The sequence below is a fragment of the Pipistrellus kuhlii genome, unplaced genomic scaffold, assembly GCF_014108245.1.
Source record: "Pipistrellus kuhlii isolate mPipKuh1 unplaced genomic scaffold, mPipKuh1.p scaffold_m20_p_136, whole genome shotgun sequence".
In the NCBI taxonomy this organism is placed as follows: Eukaryota; Metazoa; Chordata; class Mammalia; order Chiroptera; family Vespertilionidae; genus Pipistrellus; species Pipistrellus kuhlii.
In genome coordinates this window covers 187,676-213,184 of record NW_023425445.1, presented here as the reverse complement: position 1 = coordinate 213,184, position 25,509 = coordinate 187,676, and the positions used below count along the sequence as shown (strand labels likewise).

General features: G+C 70.0%; 3 protein-coding genes across 9 annotated transcripts; all 3 read left to right on the top strand.

The window, feature by feature from the left end:
* The first annotated feature begins 386 nt into the window (after positions 1–386).
* ZNF628 (zinc finger protein 628) lies at positions 387–5,824 on the top strand. Its single transcript, XM_036436426.2, has 2 exons — positions 387–512; positions 2,636–5,824. The coding sequence occupies exon 2, from the start codon at positions 2,641–2,643 to the stop codon at positions 5,746–5,748; it is 3,108 nt and encodes a 1,035-aa protein (XP_036292319.2). The 5' UTR covers positions 387–512; positions 2,636–2,640; the 3' UTR covers positions 5,749–5,824.
* NAT14 (N-acetyltransferase 14 (putative)) lies at positions 408–8,387 on the top strand. 3 transcript variants are annotated; one of them, XM_045581187.1, is made up of 3 exons: positions 408–512; positions 6,844–6,945; positions 7,494–8,387. In XM_045581187.1, the coding sequence occupies exons 2-3, from the start codon at positions 6,874–6,876 to the stop codon at positions 8,040–8,042; spliced, it is 621 nt and encodes a 206-aa protein (XP_045437143.1). In that variant the 5' UTR covers positions 408–512; positions 6,844–6,873; the 3' UTR covers positions 8,043–8,387. The 3 variants fall into 3 exon arrangements, with proteins under 3 accessions (XP_045437143.1, XP_045437142.1, XP_045437144.1); XM_045581186.1 differs by lacking the exon at positions 408–512 and adding an exon at positions 6,021–6,239; XM_045581188.1 differs by lacking the exon at positions 408–512 and adding an exon at positions 6,488–6,531.
* An 870-nt stretch (positions 8,388–9,257) lies between these two features.
* On the top strand, positions 9,258–25,237 carry SSC5D (scavenger receptor cysteine rich family member with 5 domains). Of its 5 annotated transcripts, none has more exons than XM_036436421.2 (14): positions 9,262–9,487; positions 9,879–9,905; positions 10,268–10,576; positions 11,111–11,230; positions 11,407–11,520; positions 12,193–12,501; positions 13,191–13,508; positions 14,729–14,905; positions 15,689–16,006; positions 17,053–17,595; positions 17,669–17,983; positions 18,062–18,229; positions 22,537–22,701; positions 23,284–25,237. In XM_036436421.2, exons 1-14 carry the CDS (start codon positions 9,463–9,465, stop codon positions 25,110–25,112), a joined length of 4,737 nt encoding a protein of 1,578 aa, XP_036292314.1. In that variant the 5' UTR covers positions 9,262–9,462; the 3' UTR covers positions 25,113–25,237. The 5 variants fall into 5 exon arrangements, with proteins under 5 accessions (XP_045437141.1, XP_045437140.1, XP_036292314.1 ...); XM_045581182.1 differs by having other exon boundaries at positions 9,262–9,745; XM_045581183.1 differs by lacking the exon at positions 17,669–17,983.
* The last annotated feature ends 272 nt before the right edge of the window (positions 25,238–25,509 follow it).

Below are 25,509 nucleotides of genomic sequence, written 5' to 3'. Positions count from 1 at the left end.
CACAACTGACCACACCCCTGGTGGGCGAGGCTTGCCCGAGCCACACCTCGGGGGAGGGTCTCTTGTCACAGACGAGAAGGGATCAATACTGATAAGGGGGGGGGGGCATCTGATCCTGCACCCAGACCCTGCTTTTCCTTGGGCTGACCCCCACGACCTCTGTCCAAGACCCGTTAGTCGGGGTCTGAGAAGAACTACAACTCCCAGGATGCCTTGCGCCCTAGGAGTCCGGGAAGCGGCAGCCAAGGCCAGAAGCCAATGGGAGGGGCGAGGATGAGGCTTCGGTGCACGTGGCGTCGTGACGCACCAACGGCGACGTCGGGGTTTGTGTGCGCGAGTGGCCGCCGATAAAGGTTGGGTGCCTCGCGCCGGGGGCCGTTGGGAGGGCGCGCGCCCCCGCCCCCCTCCCCGGCCCCCCACTCCTGCACCGCCGCCGCCCGGGGCTCCGCCTTCCCGTCGGCCCCCGCGGGAGGTCTCTGGGTCTCCGCTCGTTCCCCGGGTCCCGACCGCAGGTGAGAGACCGGAGGGGTGGGGTGGGGGGAGGGACCGGAGGGCGGAGACGTTGGGGAAGCGGCGAGCGTGAAACCGGAAGGGATGCTTTAAAGGGAAGGGCGCTACTTCACCTCCGACTTTTATCGGCCGGGCCGGCTCCGCCCACTTAAAGGGCAAGAGGCTGCTTTTAAAAGGGGCGGGGCAGATCCTTAGCTTCCTGCTTTCACTACCCTCCTGCCCCCCAAGAAAGGATTATCAAAGGCCTGTGACAGTGGCGCAGACATTTACAGAAAAGGCTTGTGCATCGAGATGGCTTCAAAGCAGCCCCTAGTTTAGCTCATCAAAGATGGAGATTGGGGTGCAGTAGGAACACCCTCTTAAAGGGGAAGTCAGGCCTGATGGAAGGGCGTGGTCCGAGCCTTTGCAAGGAGCGCTCTTTATTGGATAAGCTGGGCCTCGGCCCTTCCAGAGCTGGATGCCTCTCCTTTGAGGCATGCCGGCCCTTCTGAACCGCACGGGCAGCATCCTGGGAGAACTGTCGCTTTAAAAGGACACGCTTACATTTTATTTTATTTTTTAAAATATATTTTTATTGATTTCAGAGAGGAAGGGAGAGGGATAGATAGAAGCATCAACAATGAGAATCATTGATTCGATGCCTTCTACACGCCCCCTACTGGGGATCGAGCCTGCAACCCAGCATGTGCCCTTGGCTGGAATCGAACCTGGGACCTTTCAGTACTTAGGCCGAGGCTCTATCCACTGAGCCACACCGGCCAGGGCCGAAGGTTTTAAAAAAAACAACAAAACAAAACATATTTGTGTTGATTTCAGAGAGGAAGGGAGAGATAGAAACATCAATGATGAGAGAGAATCGCCTGCCTCCTGGACGCCCCCCACTGGCCATTGAGCTTGCAACTCAGGTTCTGTGCCCCAAGCCAGAATCGAACTTTGACCTCCAGGTTCACAGGTTGACACGCAGTCATTGAGCCACACGAGCTGGGCAGTGGGGCAAGGGGTGATGGTTTTAAGAGATGAGAGACAGCCCGGCTAATGTGGCTCAGTGCTTGAGCATCAGCTAACAAACCAGGAGGTCACAGTTGGATTCCAGGTCAGGGCACAAGCCTGGGTTTCAGACTTGGGGCGGGGTGGCATGCAAGAGGCAGCGGATCAATAATTCTCTCATCCTTGACGTTTCCTCTCCCTCTCCCTTCCTCTCTGACATCAGTACAAATATCTGTTTTTGAAGAAGGTGAGTGACAGCTGGTGGTGACATGGATGGGCAGGCCCAGGCCATGAGGAACGTTGTGATACGTGGGGATTCAGGGCCGGTGGGCAGCGGTGGGAGTGGACAGTGCGGGCTTCCCAGCCTCAGCCCCGCTGGCACTGGCCCGCGTCACTCTGCCGTGGGGCAGGCGCTCCCAGCAGCATCCCTGGCCTCCCCCTCCAGCTGCTGGGAGCGCCTGCCCGTCCCGCCCACAACCTCACAAGCAGGCATGGCCCGTGTGGCCTGGGCCAGGGCACCGGGAGAGGGGGTCTCCGGATGGGGAGGAGCCCCAGGAACCCAAGGGCATGATTGCAAGGGAGCCGGCAGCCCTGATGCTGGGAGAGGGGCAGGGAGGCCCGAGGGGGGGGGGGCGGAGGCACAGCCTGCAGTCAGTGGACGGCAGAGCTGCGGGTGCAGGGAACTCTGGCCGGGACCACGAGGGGTGTGCTGGGCGGGTGGGCGGTGGTGGAGGGGGCGGAGCTCGCAGGGGGCCTGCACTCTGAGGGGGGCAGAGCAGAGGTGGGGGGAGGGAGGAGTCCTCTCAGGGAGAGGGACCCCGGGTCTGAGGAGTCCCAGCCTGGGGAGTGCTGGGGAGACCCCGCCTTTAAGGACACTGAGCACAGCCCTGCAGGCCAGGCCCAGCCCCCGGAGATGGCTGACCTAAGGCCGGGGGTCCCCCCGGGTCCCAATTTGCCGGAAGTTTAGCACCGGAAGTCTCGCATCCCGGGGCAGACGGGGACGCGGAGCCCTGATTGCAAGGGCGGCCCTGCACTGCGGTGGGTGGGCGGGGCCTGCATGGGTTGGAGCGGAGATGACCCTGCGTGTGGGTGGGGGGGAAGCACCCTCCCCTCACCCAGGACCCCCCCCCCCCCCCAGGTGTGATGGTCGGCTCCCACGCGGACATGGCGCCGGCCTCCACCGCGGAGGGCGCCGGGGAGAAGCCGGGCCCCGCCGCGCCGGCCCCGGCCGCCCAGTACGAGTGCGGGGAGTGCGGCAAGTCCTTCCGCTGGTCCTCGCGGCTCCTGCACCACCAGCGCACGCACACCGGCGAGCGGCCCTACAAGTGCCCCGACTGCCCCAAGGCCTTCAAGGGCTCGTCCGCCCTGCTCTACCACCAGCGCGGCCACACGGGCGAGCGGCCCTACCAGTGCGCCGACTGCCCCAAGGCCTTCAAGCGCTCGTCGCTGCTGCAGATCCACCGCAGCGTGCACACGGGCCTGCGCGCCTTCACCTGCGGCCAGTGCGGCCAGGCCTTCAAGTGGTCGTCGCACTACCAGTACCACCTGCGCCAGCACACGGGCGAGCGGCCCTACCCGTGCCCCGACTGCCCCAAGGCCTTCAAGAACTCGTCCAGCCTGCGGCGCCACCGCCACGTGCACACGGGCGAGCGGCCCTACAGCTGCGGCGTGTGCGGCAAGAGCTTCACGCAGAGCACCAACCTGCGGCAGCACCAGCGCGTGCACACGGGCGAGCGGCCCTTCCGCTGCCCGCTCTGCCCCAAGACCTTCACGCACTCCTCCAACCTGCAGCTGCACCAGCGCACCCACGGGGCCGCGCCCGCCCCCGCGCCCGCCCCCGCGCCCGCGCCCGCACCCCCGCCGCCCAAGGTCTTCCCGGACGCCTACCTGCAGCCGGCCCTGCACGCGCCCAGCCCGCCCGCGCCCCCGCCGCCCGCGCCCCCGCCCGCGCTGCCCGAGCTCTTCCTGGCCGCGGCCGAGACCACGGTGGAGCTGGTGTACCGCTGCGCCGGCTGCGAGCTGGGCTTCGGCAGCGAGGACCAGCTGCTGGACCACCAGCCCTGCCCGGGGCCCGAGGCGCCGCCCGCGCCCCAGGACGCGCCCCCGGAGGCCCCCAAGGCGGCCCCGACGGCGGCGGCCCCGCAGCCGCAGCCCCCGCCCGCCGCCGCCCCCGGCTTCGCCTGCCTGCCCTGCGGGAAGTCCTTCCGGACGGTGGCCGGCCTCTCCCGCCACCAGCACAGCCACGGCGCGGCGGGCGGGCAGGCCTTCCGCTGCGGCAGCTGCGACGGCGCCTTCCCGCAGCTGGCCAGCCTCCTGGCGCACCAGCAGTGCCACGTGGAGGAGGCGGCGGCCGGGCGCCCGCCCCCGCAGGCCGAGGCGGCCGAGGTCACCTGCCCGCAGGAGCCGCTGGCCCCCGCCACGCCCGCCCCGCCGCCGCCCGCCCCGCCGCCCGCGCCCGCCGCCGCCGCCGCCGAGCGGCCCTACAAGTGCGCCGAGTGCGGCAAGGCCTTCAAGGGCTCCTCGGGGCTGCGCTACCACCTGCGGGACCACACGGGCGAGCGGCCCTACCAGTGCGGCGAGTGCGGCAAGGCCTTCAAGCGCTCCTCGCTGCTGGCCATCCACCAGCGCGTGCACACGGGCCTGCGCGCGTTCACGTGCGGCCAGTGCGGCCTCACCTTCAAGTGGTCGTCGCACTACCAGTACCACCTGCGGCTGCACACGGGCGAGCGGCCCTACGCCTGCGGGGAGTGCGGCAAGGCCTTCCGCAACACGTCGTGCCTGCGGCGCCACCGCCACGTGCACACGGGCGAGCGGCCCCACGCGTGCGGCGTGTGCGGCAAGAGCTTCGCGCAGACCTCCAACCTGCGGCAGCACCAGCGCGTGCACACGGGCGAGCGGCCCTTCCGCTGCCCGCTCTGCCCCAAGACCTTCACGCACTCCTCCAACCTGCTGCTGCACCAGCGCACCCACTCGGCCGAGCGCCCCTTCTCCTGCCCCGTCTGCGGCCGCAGCTTCGTCATGGCCGCCTACCTGCAGCGGCACCTGAGGACGCACGCCCCGCCGGCCCCCGCCGCGCCCGCCGCCGGCCCCCCCGCGCCCGCCCCGCTGGCCGCTGCCCCGGCCCCGCCGGCCACCCAGGACGTGCACGTGCTCCCCCACCTCCAGGCCACGCTGTCCCTGGAGGTGGCCGGGGGCCCGGGCCAGGCCCCGCCCCTGGGCCCCGCACCCCCCAACTCGCAGACGTTCCTCCTGGTGCAGACCGCCCAGGGCCTGCAGCTCATCCCCAGCAGCGTGCAGCCCCCCACACCCCCGCCCCCGCCCCCCAAGCTCATCCTGTTGCCCTCCCCCAGTGCGGGGGCCGGGGGTGGCCAGGCGCGGCAGGGCCTGCGGGCGATGGGGAAGACCGGGCCGGGGCCTGGAGTAGTCTGGCTGCCCGGCCCTGGGGGGCTGGCGGTGCAGGGAGGGGGCAGCGTGGGGGCTAACGGGGGTGGGCAGAGCCTCATCCTCTTGCAGAATGTGGGCGGTGGGGACGGAGGGCCGCCGGAACTGAGTGGGGTCCAGCTCCAGCCCCTGCGGCCAGCCCCGGAAGTGACCACCGTCCAGCTCCAGCCGGCCCCAGAGGTGACCACCGTCCAGCTCCAGCCGGCGCAGGAGGTGACCACGGTGCAGCTCCAGCCGGTGGCGGGCCAGCTGTCTAATCCCGGCGGCGGGGCCGTGACCACCGAGGCCCCCAACCTGCTGGTGGTCCAGAGTGGGGCCGCCGAGGACTTGCTGGCGGGCCCCGGGCCGGGGGACCCCGGGGAGGGCGAGGCCGCCGCGGGGGTGGTGCAGGACGTGCTCTTCGAGACGCTGCAGACGGACGAGGGCCTGCAGAGCGTCCTGGTGCTGAGCGGGGCGGATGGGGAGCAGACCCAGCTGTGCGTGCAGGAGGTGGAGACCCTGCCCTCGGGGCTGGCCGAGCCGCCCGCCCCGGGGCCTCCCGGGCAGAAGCTGCTCATCATCCGCAGCGCCCCGGCCTCCGAGCTGCTGGACCACAGCGGCGTGGGGGGCGGGGCCGCCACGCTGCAGCTGCTGGCCCCGCCGCCGCCCAGCGCTGCCCCGGCCCCCGCCGGCCTCCCCGGGGCTCCCGCCTCCCAGATGGTGCACGTGGTCCCCTCCGGGGCCGCGCCGGGGGGCATGGCCGCGCAGGGCCTGCCCTCCATCCAGATTGTCCAGACCCTGCCCGCGGTCCAGCTGGTGCACACATTTTAAGCGGAACCACTGGTCCGTTTCCCGCCTCTCACAGACCCGGGCACACGGGCTGGGCCGGACCGGGCCGCTAATAAAGACCAGAGTCTCCTGGCCTGCGCGCTGCTTTATTGGGGGCGGGGGCGGGGTGGGGCGGTCCGGGGGGCGGGGGGACCTGGAGGCTCACTCCTGCCTGCGGCTCGCTGTTTACCCTCTAAGGATGCCCGTCACTAGAAGGGGGGGTGTGTGGACTCTGGAACCCTGGCCCACCTGCTCCTCACCCACACCCCCCCTCGGAGCGGTGCGTGGAGGATGCCTGCACCCCAGGGCGCTGAGCACAGCGGGCGGGGACGGAGGGCCCCGGGTGGGCGAGTTCGGGAGCCAGTGAGCTCAGGAGGGTGACGCAGCCCGGGACGGATGACCAATGAGCATCCATCACTCCCGTCAGCGCCCCTACACCACGCTCCGGTTGCTTAGCAACCCGGGAGCGAGCGTGCGAACCCCCTCCACGGCCGGTAAGTACCGCTTCCCCGCTGGTGTCCGCCCCCATCGTCCCGCGGGCTGATCCCTTCTCTGTCCCTCCCGACCCCATCCCCGCGGAGGCTCCTCGCCGCCTTAGCCCTTCCGCCGCGCACAGGTGCCGGGCAGCCTGGCAACAGTTGCTAAGGCCTTGTAGGTACCACCCCGCCCCCACAGTGCGCGAGTCTGACGTCACTTCCGCCAGCGGTCCCCCACCCCCCACCCCCCTTCTCAACCCTGCACCCCTACACCTTAAAGGATCAGAGCGGCTCGCGGGGGTGTTTGCAGGTCCTTGTCCTGGGGCGACTGTGCGAGGGGCGTGGGGAGCGCGGTCCTTGCCCGGCCGCGGGCGGGGGTTCGCCGACACCCCCCCCCCCCCCCCGTAGGGCAGCCCTGGAGGGAGCTCCGTGCTGGCGTCCACGTGGCGAGACATTTGGGGGCGGATCGCTGAACACCACGGCCCCTGAGTGGGGGTGCAGGACCCCGGGAGACGTCAGGAAGGTCGCTGGGCGGAGGGGGGTCCCCCGGGGTTCTCAGCGCCCTGGTCGGGGGCGCGTGGGGACCAGAGCGCCTGCCTGATGCTGACCTTGCTCCCAGCAGGTGCGCGCCTGCTCCCGGGCGCGGGCTGCCATGGCCCCCAGCCACCTGTCGGTGCGGGAGATGAGGGAGGATGAGAAGGCCCTGGTGCTGGAGATGCTGAAGGTGAGGGCCCGGCCCGGCCCGAGAGGCGAGCTCCTCCCGAGGCGCCTCCAGCGCGGCCCCCTCTCCCTCTGGCGCCTCCCTTCCCTCCCGTCCGGAGCTTGTAATAACGCCCGGGCTCTGGGGGACCCCGCCTCCCACCCCGCACTCTTCAGAGCAGCGGCTGGGCCTCAGCCCTGTGCTCCGGGCTCCTCTCCCGTGTCCAGAGCATGCGCGGTTTCTGGCCCGGACAGTCCCCTGTCCAGTTGTCCCGTCCTGACCTCGGCCTTCCCTGGTGCCTCCTGTTTGACCCTCCCCGGATGTGGGTGTCCCTGGAGCTCCCGGCTCATCTGGCTCGCTCACTCACGCCAAGCCCAGTGTGTCACGTGTGGTGTTGGCGGGTGCCTAGAGCAGGTGGTCCTACTGTGTGCACAACCACCTACTGTGCGCGGGCTCCTCTGCCCACCCCTCTGCCTTCCCTTCCCCTTCGGGTCCCCCTCTCAGGCGCCCCCTCGCCTAGTCCCGGTGCCCACAGGGACCCTGGTGTAACGGACCACCCCTCCCCCCCGCAGGCCGGCGTGAGGGACACGGAGAACCGCGTGGCCCTGCACGCCCTGACGCGGCCGCCCACCCTGCTGCTCCTGGCGGCGGCCAGCAGCGGCCTGCGCTTCGTCCTGGCCTCCTTCGCCCTGGCCCTGCTGCTGCCCGTGCTGCTGGCCGTGGTGGCCCTGAAGCTGGGCCTGCGGGCCCGCTGGGGCTCGCTGCCCCCGCCGGGCGGCCTGGGGGGGCCCTGGGTGGCGGTGCGCGGCTCGGGGGACGTGTGCGGGGTCCTGGCCCTGGCCCCCGGCTCCCACACGGGGGCCGGGGCCCGGGTCACCCGCCTCTCCGTCTCCCGCTGGCACCGCCGCCAGGGCGTGGGCCGGCGGCTGCTGGCCTTCGCCGAGTCCCGGGCGCGGGCCTGGGCGGGGGGCGCCGGCGAGCCCCGGGCCCGCCTGGTGGTCCCCGTGGCCGTGGTGGCCTGGGGCGTGGCGGGCATGCTGGAGGGCTGCGGCTACCAGGCCGAAGGGAGCTGGGGCTGCATGGGCTACGCGCTGGTGAGGGAGTTCAGCAAGGACCTGTGACTCCGGCCCGAGCACCTACTGTGCGCGTGACCACCTACTGTGCGCGGGCACGGTCACCTCCTCCCTGTGCGCGTCCCCAGCCTCGCCCGGGGCCCGGGAGCTCAGGCCGACAGGCCACCCCAGGCAGAGGCCCGTGTGTGGTGTGTGAACTCAGAGGGTGGCCTGCCCGCCTCCCGCCTCCGTCTGTGCCGAGAGCCCGCCCGCCTGTCTCACTGCAAGGTCTGCACCTCCCCAGCCCTCGGCCTGGGAGCCGCTCCGCTGGAGGAGAGGAAGCCGGACAAGTGTGACCCCCCCAAGAGTTAGGACTTGGGACAGGGGTTCCCCCCAAAACGGGGTGGGGTTTGATGCCCGTGTTTGAAGCAGCTGAGCAGAGCCGTCTCCTGGAGAGGCTGCGAGGAGGAGGAGGAGGAGGAGGAGGAGGAGGCGGCGACAGACAGCGCAGCCCAGCGTCCCCCCCTCTCCACTCGCCCCACCCCCCCAAGGTGGGAGCAGGGCCGGACCCATCTGGTTTTTACACCCGCTGTTAATAAAGCCCGCTCCCTCTCTGATGCCTTTTCCAGGCTGTCTCCGCGCCCTCTCCTGTCTGGCTCCTCCTTCCTCTCGAGTTGACATTAATCGTCGGAGTTGGGGGGGGGGGGGTGCTGGCCTGGGAGCCGGGGAGGTGATGAGCTCACAGCACCCGCTCCTAGCCAGCCGGCTGACTCACGCTCCCCATTACCCAAGTTTTCCGCCCGCCCCCCGCCGCCCGCCCGCCCGCTGCGGGTGAGTGCAGCCGCCCTCCCCGCCCAGCCTCGACCTCCCTCCCTGCGTCCGCCGCCCACCGCCCGGTGCTCCTGGAGTGGACGGGGGCGGGGGGGGGCGGGGAGGGTGCACAGAGGTCCCCCGGCTTGCACCGGAGTGGAGAGGGCTTCCCAGTCCCCAGCCAGGAGGTCCTTCCTGCTGTCTGGCTGGAAGCCCTCATGCTGCTGACTCCCGAGCTCAGCAGCCCCTGTGAACCCGGCCTCCGGCCCCCCCCCCCCCCCCCCCCCCCACTTCCCTGGCCGTCCTTCTGTCCTTCCGTCCATCCCTTCCCTGCGGCCAGCCGGCCCCTGAGCGGCTCTGCGCCCGCCCGCCCGCCCGCCCGGGAGCTGGCCGGCGTCTGTGTGGGTGTTTGCAGCTGGACAGCCTCCCTCCCGCCCCCCAACCCCCCTCCTCCGCAGGCCTCGGCCGGGCCAGCCCCCTCCCCGCCCCCTCCTGTCCCCGGCTGCCGCCCGGGCAGCCTCTCTCGCTCCTGGCAGAGCGTCCGGCTCCCGCCTGCTCCTCCCGGGTCCAGGGCGCCTCGGCCCGTCCCGTCTTCCCGTCTTCCCCGTCTCCGTCCGACCTCCCCTCGCCGCTCACTCCCACCCCCTCGCGCCCCATCCCTGCCCCGGGCTCTGCAGACATGAGGGTCTTGGCCTGCCTCCTGGGTGAGTGACCCCTTCTCCCGGGGGGGCCCCGGGAGGGGGGCCTGGCCCCGCCCTCTGAGCCCTGAGCTCACTGCTGGAGGGACCAGACTTCCGGGGCCCAGCCCTGGTGCTGGGGGGTGCAGGACACACACGTGCCTCCCCGCCTGGCCCCGGGGACCCAGCCTTACCCACCACCCGACCTTTCACCTGGGCCCCAGCCCTGACCTGGCGCCTGGGCCCTGCCTTAGCCCAGAGTTCGGGCGGGAGGCTGGTTCCGAGGTGTGCACGTGTGCATGCGTGTGCATGCGTGTGCATGCGTGTGTGTGTGTGTGTGTGTGTGTGGCCGGGCCCTGTGCGGAGGGAGCACCCTGGGCCTGCCCCTCACCGTGTCACCCCCTCCCCGTCCTCCCAGCGGCTCTGATGGGGATCCAGGCGGTTGGTAAGTGTCCCCTCCTCACCGCCCCCGCTCCTGGCCTTGCCCTCCCCCGGGACCCTGTCCCCCCATCCGGCTGCGACCTCAGGCCCCTGTCCCCCCAGATCCACCCAGGCACCCGGCACCCACTTCCAACAGGGACCAGGGGCTCACCCAGCTCTCCTGGGCCCCAGGATGGGGGTCCCCACAGCAGCCAGTTTGACCCCCAAGAGTGAGGGCTCCTCAGGACAGGGGCCCCGCACAAACGGGGTGGGGTTTGATGCCTGCGCCTTGAAGGGGGTGGTCTGCAGCCCCGCCCCAGGACAGCCCGGCCCCAGGGCCCCCACCTCCGCCCCCGGTCACAGCCCCTCCCCCGCCCCGCCCCCCAGAGCGGCTGCGCCTGGCGGACGGGCCCCACGGCTGCGCCGGCCGCCTGGAGGTGTGGCACGGCGGCCGCTGGGGCTCCGTGTGCGACGACGGCTGGGACCTGCGCGACGCCGCGGTGGCCTGCCGCGAGCTGGGCTGCGGGGCCGCGCTGGCCGCGCCCGGCGGCGCCTTCTTCGGGGAGGGCGCCGGGCCCGTGTGGCTCAGCGAGCTGGCCTGCCGGGGCGGCGAGGGGCGGCTGGGCCTGTGCCCGCACCGCGGCTGGAAGGCCCACGTCTGCTCCCACGAGGAGGACGCGGGGGCCGTGTGTGCAGGTGAGGCCCCGCGTCTCGGCCCGTCACTGGGGGGGGCTCTCCCTCCAGGGCCCAGGGCCTGCCCGCCCCCCACCCGCCCCTGGGCTCTCCCTCCAGGGCCCAGGGCCTGCCCGCCCCCCACATGCCCCTGGGCTCTCCCTCCAGGGCCCAGGGCCTGCCCGCCCCCCCCCACACACCCCTGGGCTCTCCCTCCAGGGCCCAGGGCCTGCCCGCCCCCCACACGCCCCTGGGCTCTCCCTCCAGGGCCCAGGGCCTGCCCGGCCCCCACACGCCCCTGGGCTCTCCCTCCAGGGCCCAGGGCCTGCCCGCCTCCCACACGCCCCTGGGCTCTCCCTCCAGGGCCCAGGGCCTGCCCACACTCCACACGCCCCTGGGCTCTCCCTCCAGGGCCCAGGGCCTGCCCGCCCCCCACACGCCCCTGGGCTCTCCCTCCAGGGCCCAGAGCCTGTCCGCCCCCCCACACACCCCTGGGCTCTCCCTCCAGGGCCCAGGGCCTGCCCGCCCTCCACAGACCCACGACTCTGCTCTCGGCAGGTCAGCGTGTGGCCAACTCCAGGGACACGGACGACCCCCCTTCGATCCTGGCCGGGGACCCCTGGCCAGGGCTGCCCGGGGAGCTGGGCCCCAGCTCTGAGGAGCCCCCCGTGACGCAGGGTGAGCCGCCCGCTGGCCCGCACCCCGCTTCTGCTCAGCTACGGGGGGGGGGGGGGGGGCTTCCCGGACGGCCTGGGACAGACGGAGCCCGGGCCCCCCAGCCCGGGGGTCCCCTCACAGTCCCGGCAGGAGGGGTGAGAGGCTTCTGACCGCCCTCCCTGCTGCCTCCCTCCCAGCGCCCCGCCCGGCTGGGACCCCCCAGACCAGCCCCCGGAGGAAGAGCCCCCGCCCCCCGAAGCAGGCCAAGTCCACCAGGGCCCCGCTGCTGACGGCCGGAGGGCCCCGCCAGGGTGAGCCCCCGCAGACCCAGATGGGGGGGCAGGTGATCCCTGCTTACCAGCGGCCTCCGGCCCTGGCGGTGGGACCCAGGGGCTGCCAGTTTGATCCCCGGTCAGGGCACATGACTGGACTGCAGGGGGGGGGAGGGTGGTGCAGGTCCATGTTGCTGTCTCTCTCTCCCTCTCCCTTCCTCTTTTCTCTAAAATCCCATTTAAAAACTGCTAAAAGCAGCCGAAACCGGGGTGGCTCAGTGGATAGAGCGCCGGCCTGCGGACTCCAGGGTCCCAGGTTCGATTCCAGTCAAGGGCATGTACCTTGGTTATGGGCACATCCCCAGTGGGGGGTGTGCAGGAGGCAGCTGATTGATGTTTCTAACTCTCTATCCCTCTCCCTTCCTCTTTGTAAAAACAAAACAAAACAAAAAAAACATAAAATAATAATAATAAAATAAAAAATAAAAACTGCTAAAAGCAAACCAACGAAAACCGGTGGCCCTTGGGACTCAGAGGCAGGCCGGGGCCCTTCCTGATGGGCCAGCGCCCCCAGGTGTCTGCCCCCAGCACCCACCCCCACCCCCACTCAGATTCCCGCTGTCCTTAGGGCCTGGCAGGCGGGGGTGGGGTGGGGTCTCAGGCCAGCACCCTCCGGCTGCCTCACCCGCCCGCCCCCTGTGTGTCCCCCAGAGCGGCTGCGCCTGGCGGCCGGCCCCCACGGCTGCGCCGGCCGCCTGGAGGTGTGGCACGCGGGGCGCTGGGGGACCGTGTGCGACGACGGCTGGGACCTGCGGGACGCGGCCGTGGCCTGCCGCGAGCTGGGCTGCGGCGCCGCGCTGGCCGCGCCCGGGGGCGCCCGGTTCGGCCCCGGCTCCGGGCCCGTGTGGATGGACGACGTGGGCTGCGGGGGCGGCGAGCAGGCCCTGCGGGACTGGCCCCGGAGCCCCTGGGGCCGGAGCAACTGTGACCACACGGAGGACGCGGGGCTGGTGTGCACAGGTGCGTGCGCGGCGGGAGCCTGGGCCCCCCTCCCCTCCCCCTGCCCCCGGCCCCTTCCCCCCTCAGCCAGGCCTCAGGCATCGGGGATGGGGGGGTGGGGGGGCCGAGGCCAGCCAGCCAGGCGGGGGGCTGGAGGATGAGAGGTCCCTCCACCTGCCCCGGGTGGGAAGGGGGCCCCTCCCGGGGAAGGGAGGGGAGTCGAGGCTCCCGCTATGCCATGGAGGAGGGGCGGGAAGGGAGCCACAGGTGCCCGAACACCTCCAGTTCCCGGACGCTGCAGGCAGGCGTTCTCTGCCCTGGAGCCCTGAGTGGGGGTGACCCCCCGCCCCCATTCTGGCAGGAATAGGGATGCGCTGCGCCCCCAGTGGCGTCCAGCTCTGGCCCCAGCATCCCTGCTGTCTGGACCCGCACGTTCCCAGGGAGAAGGGGGAGGGGGCGGGCCGGGAGCCAGGTCTGCAGCCGCCGGCCTCAGGCACCTGGGCGCCGCCGGGGCTGCCGGGCAGACGTGCTGGACGGCGCCCAGGACGTGCCCTCCGCTGGGGTGGCCGGGCGGGGGGTGGGAGCCCGGCCAGCCCCCGGCCCCCGCCCGGCAGGCAGGGGGAGGCGGGCGCTCAGCCGGGCCTCCTCGGGGAGCCTGTCCCGCAGGCAGCCTCCGGGCGGCAGCCTCACGGTGCGCCCGTCCCCGCCAGGCCCGGCCCCGCGGCTGCGCCTGGCGGACGGGCCCCACGGCTGCGCCGGCCGCCTGGAGGTGTGGCACGGCGGCCGCTGGGGCTCCGTGTGCGACGACGCCTGGGACCTGCGCGACGCCGCGGTGGCCTGCCGCGAGCTGGGCTGCGGCGCCGCGCTGGCCGCGCCCGGCGGCGCCTTCTTCGGCGAGGCCGCGGGGCCCATCCTGCTGGACGACCTGCGCTGCCGCGGCAACGAGACGGCGCTGCGCCTCTGCGCCGCCAGGCCCTGGGGCCAGCACGACTGCCACCACCGCGAGGACGCGGGCGCCGTGTGCGACGGTGAGGGCTCCGTGGGGGGCGGCGGAGGGCGCCCCGTGGGGCTGTGCTCCCCTCGGGGCCCCCCTCCCTCCGTTCCCGCTTCCTGCCTGCCCGGCCACGGGGAGACCTCATCTCCGGAGGCGGGGCCTGTGGCGGAGGGCGGGGCCCGTGGCGGGAGGCGGGGCCTGTGGCGGAGGGGCGGGGCTTGTAATGGGGGAGGGCGGGACCTGTAGTGGAGGGGCGGGGCCTGTGGTGGGAGGCGGGGCCTGTAGTGGAGAGGCGGGGCCTGTGGTGGGAGGCGGGGCCTGTGGAGGAGGATGGGGCCTGTGGTGGGAGGCGGGGCCTGTGGAGGAGGATGGGGCCTGTGGTGGGAGGCGGGGCCTGTGGAGGAGGATGGGGCCTGTGGTGGGAGGCGGGGCCTGTGGAGGAGGTGGGGTCCGGTGGTGGGAGGCGGGGCCTGTGGTGGAGAGGCGTGGCCTTGGTGGGAGGCGGGGCCTGTAGTGGAGGGGCGGGGCCTGTGGTGGGAGGCAGGGCCTGTGGAGGAGGTGGGGTCCGGTGGTGGGAGGCGGGGCCTGTAGTGGAGAGGCGGGGCCTTGGTGGGAGGCGGGGCCTGTAGTGGGAGGCGGGGCCTGTGGTGCAGAGGCGGGGCCTGTGGTGGTAGGAGGGGCGTGTGAAGGAGGGCGGGGTATGGTGGTAGGAGGCGGGGCCTGTGACAGGGAGGCGGGGCCTGTGGCGGAGGGCGGGGCGTGTGATGGGGGAGGGCGGGACCTGTAGTGGAGGGGCGGGGCCTGTGGTGGGGAGGCGGGGCCTGTGGTGCAGAGGCGGGGCCTGTGGCGGGGAGCAGGGCCTGTGGTGGGAGGCGGGGCCTGTGGTGGGAGGCGGGGCCTGTGGTGGGAGGCGGGGCCTGTGGTGCAGAGGCGTGGCCTGTGGTGGGAGGCGGGGCCTTGGTGGGAGGCGGGGCCTGTAGTGGAGAAGCGGGGCCTGTGGTGGGAGGCGGGGCCTGTGGTGCAGAGGCGGGGCCTGTGGTGGGGAGCAGGGCCTGTGGTGGGAGGCGGGGCCTGGGGTGGAGAGGCGGGGCCAGCGGCGGTGGGACAGAGCCTATCGGGAAGCAGGGCCATGTGGTGTAAGGCGGGGCCAGGTGGGAGGCGGGGCCTGTGTAAAGGGGCGGGGCCTTGGCGGAGGGGCTGGAGGCCGCGGGCCTCATGGGGAGTGGTGACCCCTCCTCCCTGCCTGCCCCCCAGGTATGCCTCTGGCCTATGTCCCTCCCACGGCCTCTGCTGCCCGCAGCAACAACTCCAAGTCCAGGGAGGCCTCCTCCAGGCCCCCGCCCCCCACGGCACACCCCGCCTCCAGGACCGCAGACATCTCCCCGCCGCTGGCCTCCCCCACGGCCCCGTGGGAGCCTGGGCCGGAAGCTGGTGAGTCACTTCTGCTCCCCCAAACAGGGTCTCAGTTTCTGTTTGCTCCCCAGCCCCTACCCCTGCCCCCAGGGGCCGCAGTGCCTTCCCCCTGCTCAGAGGCTGTCTCAGGAGGAGGGGAAGGGGGCAGGCGCCAGGCTGGGTCAGCCATGGCTGTGTTTCGAAATCTAGGCCTTATTATTATTACTATTAACTTTATTGATTTTTAGAGAGAGATATAGAAACATCAGTGATGAGAGAACTATGGATCAGCTGCCCCCTGCACACCCCACATTGGGGATCAAGCCTGCAACCCGGGCTTGTGCCCTTGACGGGAATTAAACCCCAGGACCCTTCAGTCCACAGGCCAACGCTCTATCTGCTGAGCCACACCAGCCAGGGCTCCTTCCTTTTTCCTGGCTGCGTAATATTCCATGTGCTGACGGGCCCGGTTCTGGGGGCCATTTACCCGCGGGTGGCGTTTTAGGACTTTGCCAGCCTCTGGCTGTGAACAGAGCTGCTGTGGCCGTTGCATCCGGGGTCTGTTTGAGAGCCACGTTCCCCTGGTGGGTGGGCCCCTAGGAGTGGGGTGTCCGGGTCACCTGGCGATTCTATGCTGAGCTTGCCAAGCAACCACGCCCCGCCTGGCCCCTGATCTCCGTGCCAGTGCCGATGGCACAGCCAGGCCCGGTAACGCTTGCTGCCTGGAGGGAGCATGGAGGGAGGGAGGGAGGGCAGCGGGAGGAGGAGGGCTCGGACAGCAGAGGCCTCCTCCGCCCTGATTCTCTGTCCTCCCCGCCCCAGGCTCCCCGCAGCTGCGGCTGGTGGCCGGGCCCAGCCGGTGCTCCGGCCGGCTGGAGGTGTGGCACGCCGGGCGCTGGGGCACCGTGTGTGACGACAGCTGGGACCCCCGGGACTCCGCCGTGGTGTGCCGGGAGCTGGGCTGCGGGGGGCCGCGGCAGCCGGATCCCTCCGCCGGCCGCTTCGGCTGGGGCTCCGGCCCCATCTGGCTGGACGACGTGAGGTGTGCGGGGAGCGAGGCCTCGCTCTTCGACTGCCCCGCCGCGCCCTGGGGGAAGCACAACTGCGCCCACAACGAGGACGTCGGCGTCGCGTGCACCGGTGAGGAGCCCGGAGGGCTTCCTGGAGGAGGGGGCGGGAGCGAGCGTCCCCGGGCACGTCCACTGAGCACCCGCCTGCGTGCCCACGGCCCGGGCGGGGTGTGTGCCCACACGTGGCCGCACTCACGCCCCACAGGAAGGCCAGGCTGGCGGGCACCAGGTCCGGTTTGCTGATGAAGACTCTGAGGCACAGAGTGGTTGAGCAACTTGCACGAGGTCACACAGCAACCAGGTGGCAGAGTTGCCCGAGTCAGGGAAGTCTCCCACAACAGGGAGAGCTTTGTCCTCCCCAAGATGAGAGGAAGGGGACGCAGGGGCATGGGGACAGGGAGAGAAGGCAGCCAGAAGGACTGAGGCAGGGAACTCTCTATCCCTTCCTCTCTGAAATCAATAATATATATTTAAATATATTTTATTGATTTATTTTATTTTATTTTATTTTTACAGAGAGGAAGAGAGAGGGATAGAGAGTTAGAAACATTGATGTGAGAGAAACATGGATCAGCTGCCTCCTGCACACCTCCTACTGGGGATGTGCCCACAACCACGGTACATGCCCTTGACTGGAATTATACCTGGGACCGTCAGTCCACAGGCCGATGCTCTATCCACTGAGCCACACCGGTTTCGGCAATAAAAATATATTTAAAAAATACGAAAAGGCCCTGGCCGGCTTGGCTCAGTGGATAGAGCTTCGGCCTACGCGGACTGAGGGGTCCCGGGTTCGATTCCGGCCAAGGGCACATGCCTGGGTTGTGGGCTCAATCCCCAGTGGGGGGCGTGCAGGAGGCAGCCGATCCATGATTCTCTCTCATCATGGATGCTTCTACCTCTCTCTCCTTCCTTCCTCTCTGAAATCAATAAAAAAAATATATTTTTAAAAATATGAAAAGGAAAATAAAAGAATGAATGAATGCATGAATGAATGAATGAATGGGAGCCTGGTGACTGACTGGGGCGGGGCGCTGAGAGGAGGGGCGGGGCACAGCAGGACGTCCTTGGCGCCTGAGGTCAGCCGCTGTGCCCGCCTTCCCTCCCTCCTCGCAGGGACCCCCGGCCTGGACTCCATCTCAGACCCCTTCAGCTGGAGCTGGCTGCCCGGCCTGGGCAGAGACCCGGACGCCTGGCTCCCGGGGGAGCTGGCCACCAAGCCCTCCGCAGGGCCGAGCCCCGGGGACCCCGAGACCACCACCAGGGCCTCCGCGAAGACGCCCAAGAGCACCAAGAAGTGGGCGCCCAAGCACCCGAAGCGGCCGACCCCCTCGTCCCCCCTGACGCCGACCACCAAACACTCCAGGGGCCCGGGCACGCGGGGCCCCCCGGAACTGACCTCCAGGACCACCCCAGCCCTGACCACCGAGGCCCCCCACGAGCCGGCCTCCCACACCAGCACCCCGCCGGCCCCCGGAGCCCCGTGGGGGCGAACCTCTAAGACTGTGACGGCGCCCACCAGCCGGGATCCCACAGAGGGGATCCCTGAGGCCACCGGCAGGAGGGTCCCTCCGCCCCCTGGGGAGCCGTCGGTGGAGACCCCAGAGTCATCCGGAGGCCCAGCCCCCTCCCCCACCGGGGGCTCCCCCGGGGGGTCAGGTGAGTGGAGGGCGCGCGAAGGGGCGAGGCCGACCCCGGGTGACCCCTCCTGACCCGGGGCCTCCCGCCGCAGGCCCCTTCCGGGTGCGCCTGGCCGACGGGCCCGAGCGCTGCGCGGGCCGGCTGGAGGTGTGGCACGCCGGGCGCTGGGGGACGGTGTGCGACGACGGCTGGGACCTGCGGGACGCGGCCGTGGCCTGCGGGGAGCTGGGCTGCGGCCGCGTCCGCCCCCGCGTGGGCAAGACCCACTACGGCCCCGGCTCCGGGCCCATCTGGCTGGATGACGTGCGCTGCAAGGGCACGGAGGCCTCGCTCAGCGACTGCCCCGCGGGGGCCTGGGGACGGCACAACTGCGGCCACGAGGAGGACGTGGTGCTGGCCTGCACCGGTACTGGGGGCGCTCCGGAGACTCCGCAGCGGGACCTCCGCGGCAGGGCGGGGCCAGACCTCCCCGCTTTCTCCCCAGGCCGCGCCGACGAGGAGGACTATCCCGCCTGGACCTGGGACCCCGCCTCCGAGGAGGACCTGGCCCGGGGGACCCCCTCTGCAGGGGCGCCCGGACACACGGCCTCCTGGCGCAGCACCCGGAGCCCTGGGGTGGGCTCCCCAGAGTGGAGGCGCCTCCCGGGCCGAGGTGAGGAGCATGGCCAGGGGGCGGGGTCTTCGTGCACCCCCCACCCTGCAGGGTTTCCACAAAGACCCTCCTGATGGGTGGCCTGGGTGGCAGAAACCGCGGGCATGCCTCCTCGGCTCCAGGGGCCCTAACACCTTCCCCGCCTCTGGCTCTCCTCCAGAGCCTGGGAGAGGGGACCCCGTGTACCTCTGAGAAGAGATCGGGCCGAGCCCAGCCCCAGCCCATGTCCCCCCAGTAACATACCGGGGCCTCTGGGGTTCTGCTGGGATACCCAAGCCTGCACCCTTGATCCAGAGCCGGACTCCAGGGCCCCGGGGCCACCCTATGGCCACGTGATCATCCCAGCCTTGGCTCTCTCAGACCCCTCTGCAAGCGCATGCCCTGGTGGGGGTGGCGCTGTGGCTCAGAGGTGCGGGGGCACCTGCATGGAGGGTCTGTCCCCAGCCTGACCCCTGCCCTGGCCAGCAGGGTCCCCCGTCTCCCTCCCTCCACCTCTGCGGCTGCGCATCTCTCCGCCTCCAGCTCATTTTGTCCCCGTTCGCGGCCTCGAACCCTTGCCACTCCCCTCCCGTCCGGCGGCTGCTTCCCGGTTCCCGGAGGACCACGCCCCTCGTTCCTTTCCCGCCTTTTCTCCCAGCCCAGTACGCATGCGCACACTGCAGCCCGAAGCCAGAGGGGCGGGGCGGAGGAGTGGGAGGAGCTAGCGCCAATCTGCCTCGCATCCCATGACGTCACCGACGCTCTGCACCTCTGATTGGCCGGCTGGCCACGCCCGCCCGCGGCCATAGAAGCCGGGCGCAGGGCGCTGTGGCCCCGCGGCGTGGCCGTGGGTGTCCGGGGTGGAGCTGTGCAGGGGAAGGGGGAGAGGAGCAAGCCCTGGAGGCTCTGCCGTTTGTGCGGGGAGGAAATGGGGGCAAACCGGGAAGTAGGGTTTATGCTGGGATCCAGTTTCTGGAGGTGATGCTATGGGGGCGCCGTGCAGCCTGGATCGCAGGTCCTTTGTCCTCCGCCTCCCTATCCCACAGCGCCCCCTCGCGGCGGGACGGCCACGGGCGGGCTCGTGCAGCTGTGCGGGAGGCGGGTACAGGTGCGGGAGGTGGTCCCAGCGGGCGGGCGGGCGGGAGCCCCTGTCACTCTTGGAGGGAGAAGGCAGTGCTGAGCGCGGGTCCGAGCAGAGCTGCACCCGCCCCGGGGACACCCCGACAGCCCCACCTGCGAGCTCAGGAATGGGGAGACTTGGAGGGAGGCGCGGGGATGCTGTGGGGTGAGCAGCGAGTGGGAGGAGGCTGACATGAATTCCAGCCTCACTAGCACGGTGACCTTGAAAAGCAGGACTCCGCCTCTTTGGGCCTCAGTGTCTGCTCCTGAGGCAAACAGCTCCAGGGTTCGCGCGCGCGCGCGCGCGTGTGTGTGTGTGTGTGTGTGTGTGCGTGTGTGTGTGTGTGTGTGTGGGTTGGGGGGCGGGGATCCAGGATTGCTCGCTGACTCTGCTGGGCACGTGGAGAGGGTGACGTAGTTCCTGTCCGGACGCCCAGGTTTCAGCCAGGCTCAGCGACCATGAACTTGAACTCAGGCGCCACGCTTGAGATCCAGTTTATTTATTTTATTTGTTATGTTTTTATTGATTTTTTACAGAGAGGAAGGGAGAGGGAGAGGGAGTTAGAAACACCGATGAGAGAAAAACATCGATCAGCTGCCTCCTGCACACCCTCCACTGGGGATGTGCCTGCAACCAAGGTACATGTCCTTGACCGGAATCGAACTAGGACCCTTCAGTCCACAGGCCAAACCGATTTCGGCTGATCTGGTTTATTAAAACAACAACAACAACAACAACAACACTGGAGCCCCGCCCTAACCGGTGTGGCTCAGTGGATGGAGCACCGGCCTGCGGACGGACTGAAGGGTCCCAGGTTCGATTCCGGTCAAGGGCATGTACCTTGGTTGCGGGCACATCCCCAGTGGAGGGTGTGCAGGAGGCGGCTGATCGATGTTTCTAGCTCTCTCTCCTTTCCTCTCTAGAGGCCTGATGCACAAACTTCGTGCAACTGTAGGTCTTTGGCTTCCCTCTGGCTCCCGGGACCTGGGCTTCCCTCGTCTGGAAGGTCGTCCAGTCTAATTAGCATATTATGCTTTTATGATTATAGATTTTTATCGATCGCAGAAAGGAAGGGAGAGGGAGAGAGAGATGGAAACATCATTGATGAGAGAGAATCAATATCAGCTGCCTCCTGCACGCCACACACCTCCCCCCCCCCTACACTCCTGCTAACCAGGGATGGAGCCTGCCACCTGGGCACGTGCCCTGGCTGGGAATCGAACCCTGATCTCCTGGTCCATAGGTCCACGTGCAACCCCTGAGCTAGGCCGGCCGGACTTGAGATCCATTTTAAACGGTTTCACACACATTTTGCTCCGTGGACTGGGAAAGATTACCGAGTGACTGAAGTCATTCCACACGTGAGCTCTGCACTCCAGCTCTGGGGGTTCAGCTGTGGCTCCCCCGGGATTACAACTAGCAGGCGGGAGGATGAGCCAGGGGGACCCCCAGGCCCGTGGCCGGCAAACTGCGGCTCCTGAGCCACCTGTGGCTCTTTGGCCCCTGGAGTGCGGCTCTTCCACAAAATACCACGGCCCGGGCGAGTCTGTTTGGAAGACGTGGCGTTAGAAGAAGTTTAAGTTTAAAAGAATGTGGCTCTCCAAAGACATGTCCGTCGTTGTGCTGTCGATATGTGGCTCTGTTGACGGATGAGTTTGCCGGCCACGGCCCTAGGCAGTGAGCACGCTGCGTGTGGAAGTGTGGAAGCTGCAGAGCACTGGCTGTTGGAGGGATTTGCTGTGACCGAGCACCAGCTGCGGGCCCAGCAGGGCGCTGGTGTAGCTGGGCAGGAACCCTCACGCCCAGGGCTGGAGGGGTGAGGTTTGCAGGAGGACCAGGGAGGGAGGGCGCTGCCGGGGGGCAGAGACCCTGCCGGCCCAGGACGCCGTCCTCTCCCCAGACTCAGCTCGGCCGCGTCTGGCTGAGTCCGTGTATGTGGCTGCGGCCCCCACTCACACACACACAGGGGGGACCCTGCTCTCCCTCCGGGGGACCCAGCTCTCCCTCTGGGGGGGACACCCAGCTCTCCCTCCGGGGACACCCAGCTCTCCCTCCGGGGGACACACCCAGCTCTCCCTCCGGGGGGGACACCCAGCTCTCCCTCCGGGTGGGGACACCCAGCTCTCCCTCCGGGGGGGACACCCAGCTCTCCCTCCGGGGGGGACACCCAGCTCTCCCTCTGGGGGACCCAGCTCTCCCTCCGGGGGACCCAGCTCTCCCTCCGGGGACACCCAGCTCTCCCTCTGGGGGACCCAGCTCTCCCTCCGGGGGACCCAGCTCTCCCTCCGGGGACACCCAGCTCTCCCTCTGGGGGACCCAGCTCTCCCTCCGGGGGACCCAGCTCTCCCTCTGGGGACACCCAGCTCTCCCTCCGGGGGGAACCCAGCTCTCCCTCTGGGGGGGACACCCAGCTCTCCCTCCGGGGGACACCCAGCTCTCCCTCCGGGGGGACCCAGCTCTCCCTCTGGGGGGGACACCCAGCTCTCCCTCCGGGGACACCCAGCTCTCCCTCCGGGGGACCCAGCTCTCCCTCCGGGGGGGACACCCAGCTCTCCCTCTCCCTCCGGGGGACACACAGCTCTCTCTCTGGGGGACACCCAGCTCTCCCTCCGGGGGACACCCAGCTCTCCCTCCGGGGGACACCCAGCTCTCCCTCCGGGGGACCCAGCTCTCCCTCCGGGGACACCCAGCTCTCCCTCTCCCTCTGGGGGACCCAGCTCTCCCTCCGGGGGACCCAGCTCTCCCTCCGGGGGACCCAGCTCTCCCTCTCCCTCCGGGGACACCCAGCTCTCCCTCCGGGGACACCCAGCTCTCCCTCCGGGGGACACCAGCTCTCCCTCCGGGGGACCCAGCTCTCCCTCCGGGGGACCCAGCTCTCCCTCCGGGGGGACCCAGCTCTCCCTCCGGGGGGACCCAGCTCTCCCTCCGGGGGGACCCAGCTCTCCCTCCGGGGGGACACCCAGCTCTCCCTCCGGGTGGGGACACCCAGCTCTCCCTCCGGGGGGGACACCCAGCTCTCCCTCCGGGGGGGACACCCAGCTCTCCCTCCGGGGACACCCAGCTCTCCCTCCGGGGGGACACCCCGCTCTCCCTCCGGGTCGGGGGCCCCAGCTCTCCCTCCGGGTGGGGGACACCCAGCTCTCCCTCCGGCTGGGGACACCCAGCTCTCCCTCCGGGTGGGGACACCCAGCTCTCCATGTCTCCGCAGGCGGCGAGGACAGCTCTGAGTCTTACTCGGTAACGAGCACGCCGTCAGGAGGGGCCGCGGCCAAGGGGACCCCCACCACAGGCGCGCCTGCGCCCACTCTCACCACCGGCACCCCCAGGAGCCAGGGGGAACCCTCTCCAGCTCCAAGGGTTCGCGGAGACGCGGGTGAGGCCCGTGGCTGGGGCGAGGGGATGGGGCAGCGAGATGGACCCCGAATTCCCCAATAGAGACCCAGCCTCACCCCAGAAAGGCCCGGCAGAGGTGTACCCCGAAACAAGGGCTACTCCCTACACCAGGGTCCTCACCTGGGGCGATGCGCACGCTCTGACGACGGTTTGGACTGTCTGTCGGGACCGGGAGCCTCATGGGGGGGGGGGGCAGGGATAGTGTCCCACAACCAGTCACAGGGAAGCACCCCAAATGCCAGTGACCCAGGTTCAGAAACCCTTCCCCCTCCCATCTCCCCCACTTCCGCATCCCGGCCTCCCACCTTCTCACCCGCGCCCCTGCCCCGCACACGCCCCCTACCCCCCATCTGCACATCCTCCCGGCATCCTCCCGCAGTGCCGGCCGCCAGGGGGCGCGTGGAGACATCGGAGGCGGGGACGGGGCGGGGGAAGAGGGAGCGATAGGCCGGGCCAATCTGCCGGCGACCGGTGACGTCACTAGGCCCCGCGTTCTCCGATTGGCCCGGGCGGTGGGGCGGGCGGGGCAGGCTGACCTCGCTGTCCATCTTCCCTCCCCCAGGTCCTGGGAGGAGACCGGGGCCCGGGCGCCGGCTGCGGCCCACGGCGGCCAGGACGGCGCCCCGCGCCCCCTCCCCGGGCCCCCCGGTGGCCTCCCCCGCGGCGCCGCGGCCCACCGCCCGCGCGGCCTCGCCCCCCGCGGACCCCGCCTCCGGGGCCAGCGCCGACCTCACCGTGACCCCCCGCCTGCCGGCGTCCACCCTGGAGGCCGCCGGGGGCCCAGCGCTGACCCCCGGGCCTTCGCCCACCCCACCGCCCACCGTGCCCAAGGAGCTGACCTCGGACCCCTCTGCACCAGCTGCCGCCACTGGCCTTTCCCCCACCTCGGGGCTGAGCCCCGGATCTGACCCAGCTCTGCACCCCAACACAGTGCCGGAGCCTGCGGGGTCCCCAGGCCACGCCACAGGCCCCGCCCCCACCACCCCTCACGCCACCACGACCCCTCACCCCACCACGACCTCTCACCCCAGCACGACCCCTCACCCAACCACGACCCCTAACCCCACCACGACCTCTCACCCCACCACGACCCCTCACCCCACCACGACCTCTCACCCCACCACGACCCCTCACCCCACCACGACCTCTCACCCCAGCACGACCTCTCACCCCAGCACGACCTCTCACCCCACCACAACCTCTCAGCCCACCACGACCCCTAACCCCACCACGACCCCTCACCCCATCAGGATCCCTCACTCCACCATGACCCCTCACCCCAGCACAATCCCACACCCCACCAGCACCCCTCATACCCCCACGACCACGCACTCAGACACAGCTTCTCCCCCATCCACAACCCCTTTACCCACCACGACCCCTCACCCCACCATAACTGCTCACCCCACATCGACCCCAAATGCCATCACAATCCCTCACTCCATCACGACCCCTCACCCCACCACGACCCCTCACCCCACCACGACCCCTCACCCCACCATGACCCCTCACCCCACCACGACCCCTCACCCCACCACGACCCCTCACCCAACCATGACCCCTCACCCCACCACGACCCCTCACCCCACCACGACCCCTCACCCCACCACGACCCCTCACCCCACCACCACTGCTCACCCCGCCTTGGCTCCTGGCCCTACCTCAGCCCCTGTGGTCACCACTGAGTCCCATTTAACTTCCTCGGAAACAGGACTCCCCTCCCCCACGCCAGCACCAACAGCCCAGCCCAGCCTGCACCCCCAGTCCACCTTCATGGGGGCCCCTCACCCCTCCCCGTCCCCCGTGCCGGGCCGAGAGCCCCCTCCGGACTCAGAGGCCAACCCCCCCAGCCCCTCGCCCGCCCCAGGCGCGGACGCCCCGTCCACGGAGGACTTGAAGCCGCCCCGAAGCCAGCGCCACGGGCCAGCCCCGCCCCCTCCCCAGACCCCGCTCGCAGCCTCTGACCCCACGGCGAACCCCGACCCCCGCCTGCCCCCCACGGCCCGGCCCGTAGCTCAGCCTCCTCCTCCGGACAGCGTGTCCCCGGGGCCGGGCCCCGGCCGGAGCCCAGGCCCCCTGGGCCCCTGTGAGGCCCCGGCGCCCGCCCTCAGGGTCATGGCCTGCGAGCCGCCGGCCCTGCGGGAGCTGGTGGCTGCCGTGAGGGACGTGGGCAGCCAGCTGCAGGCGCTGACCCTGGCCCTGGAGCAGGACCGCCGGGAGCGCCACGCACTGGACCTGAGGCTGGCCCCGCTGGCGGAGGCTGCCCAGGGCCTGGGGCAGCTGGGCGAGGTCGTGAAGAGACTGGCCGAGGTCGCCTGGCCCCCCAGCACCGCGGCCCCCGCCACCACCACCCCCGAGGAGGAAGAGAGGCCGCTCCGGGGGGACGTGTGACCCGCTCTGGGACTGGAGGGGCGTGAGGCACCCCCAACCGAAACCGGAAAACCAAAGAATCACATTAAAAACCGGGCGTGGGTCACGTTTCTGGGGGACCGGAGGAACCCCGGAGAGATGGAATCGCAAGGCTGATCCCTTTGTGAATGGCACAGGTACCGGGCCAGGTGGCGAGGGGGGGGTGGTCATGGTGATGAGTGTGATGATGGCGATTCTGATGGTGAAGATGATGCTAGTGAGGTTGATGGTGGTGATGATGGTGACGGAGATAATGATGGTGGGAATGGTGATGAAGATGATTATCGTGGTGATCATGGTGATGTTGGAGATGATGATGATGACAATGTTGGAGATGATGGTGGTGATGATGGTCATTGTGATGGTGGTGATGGTGGTG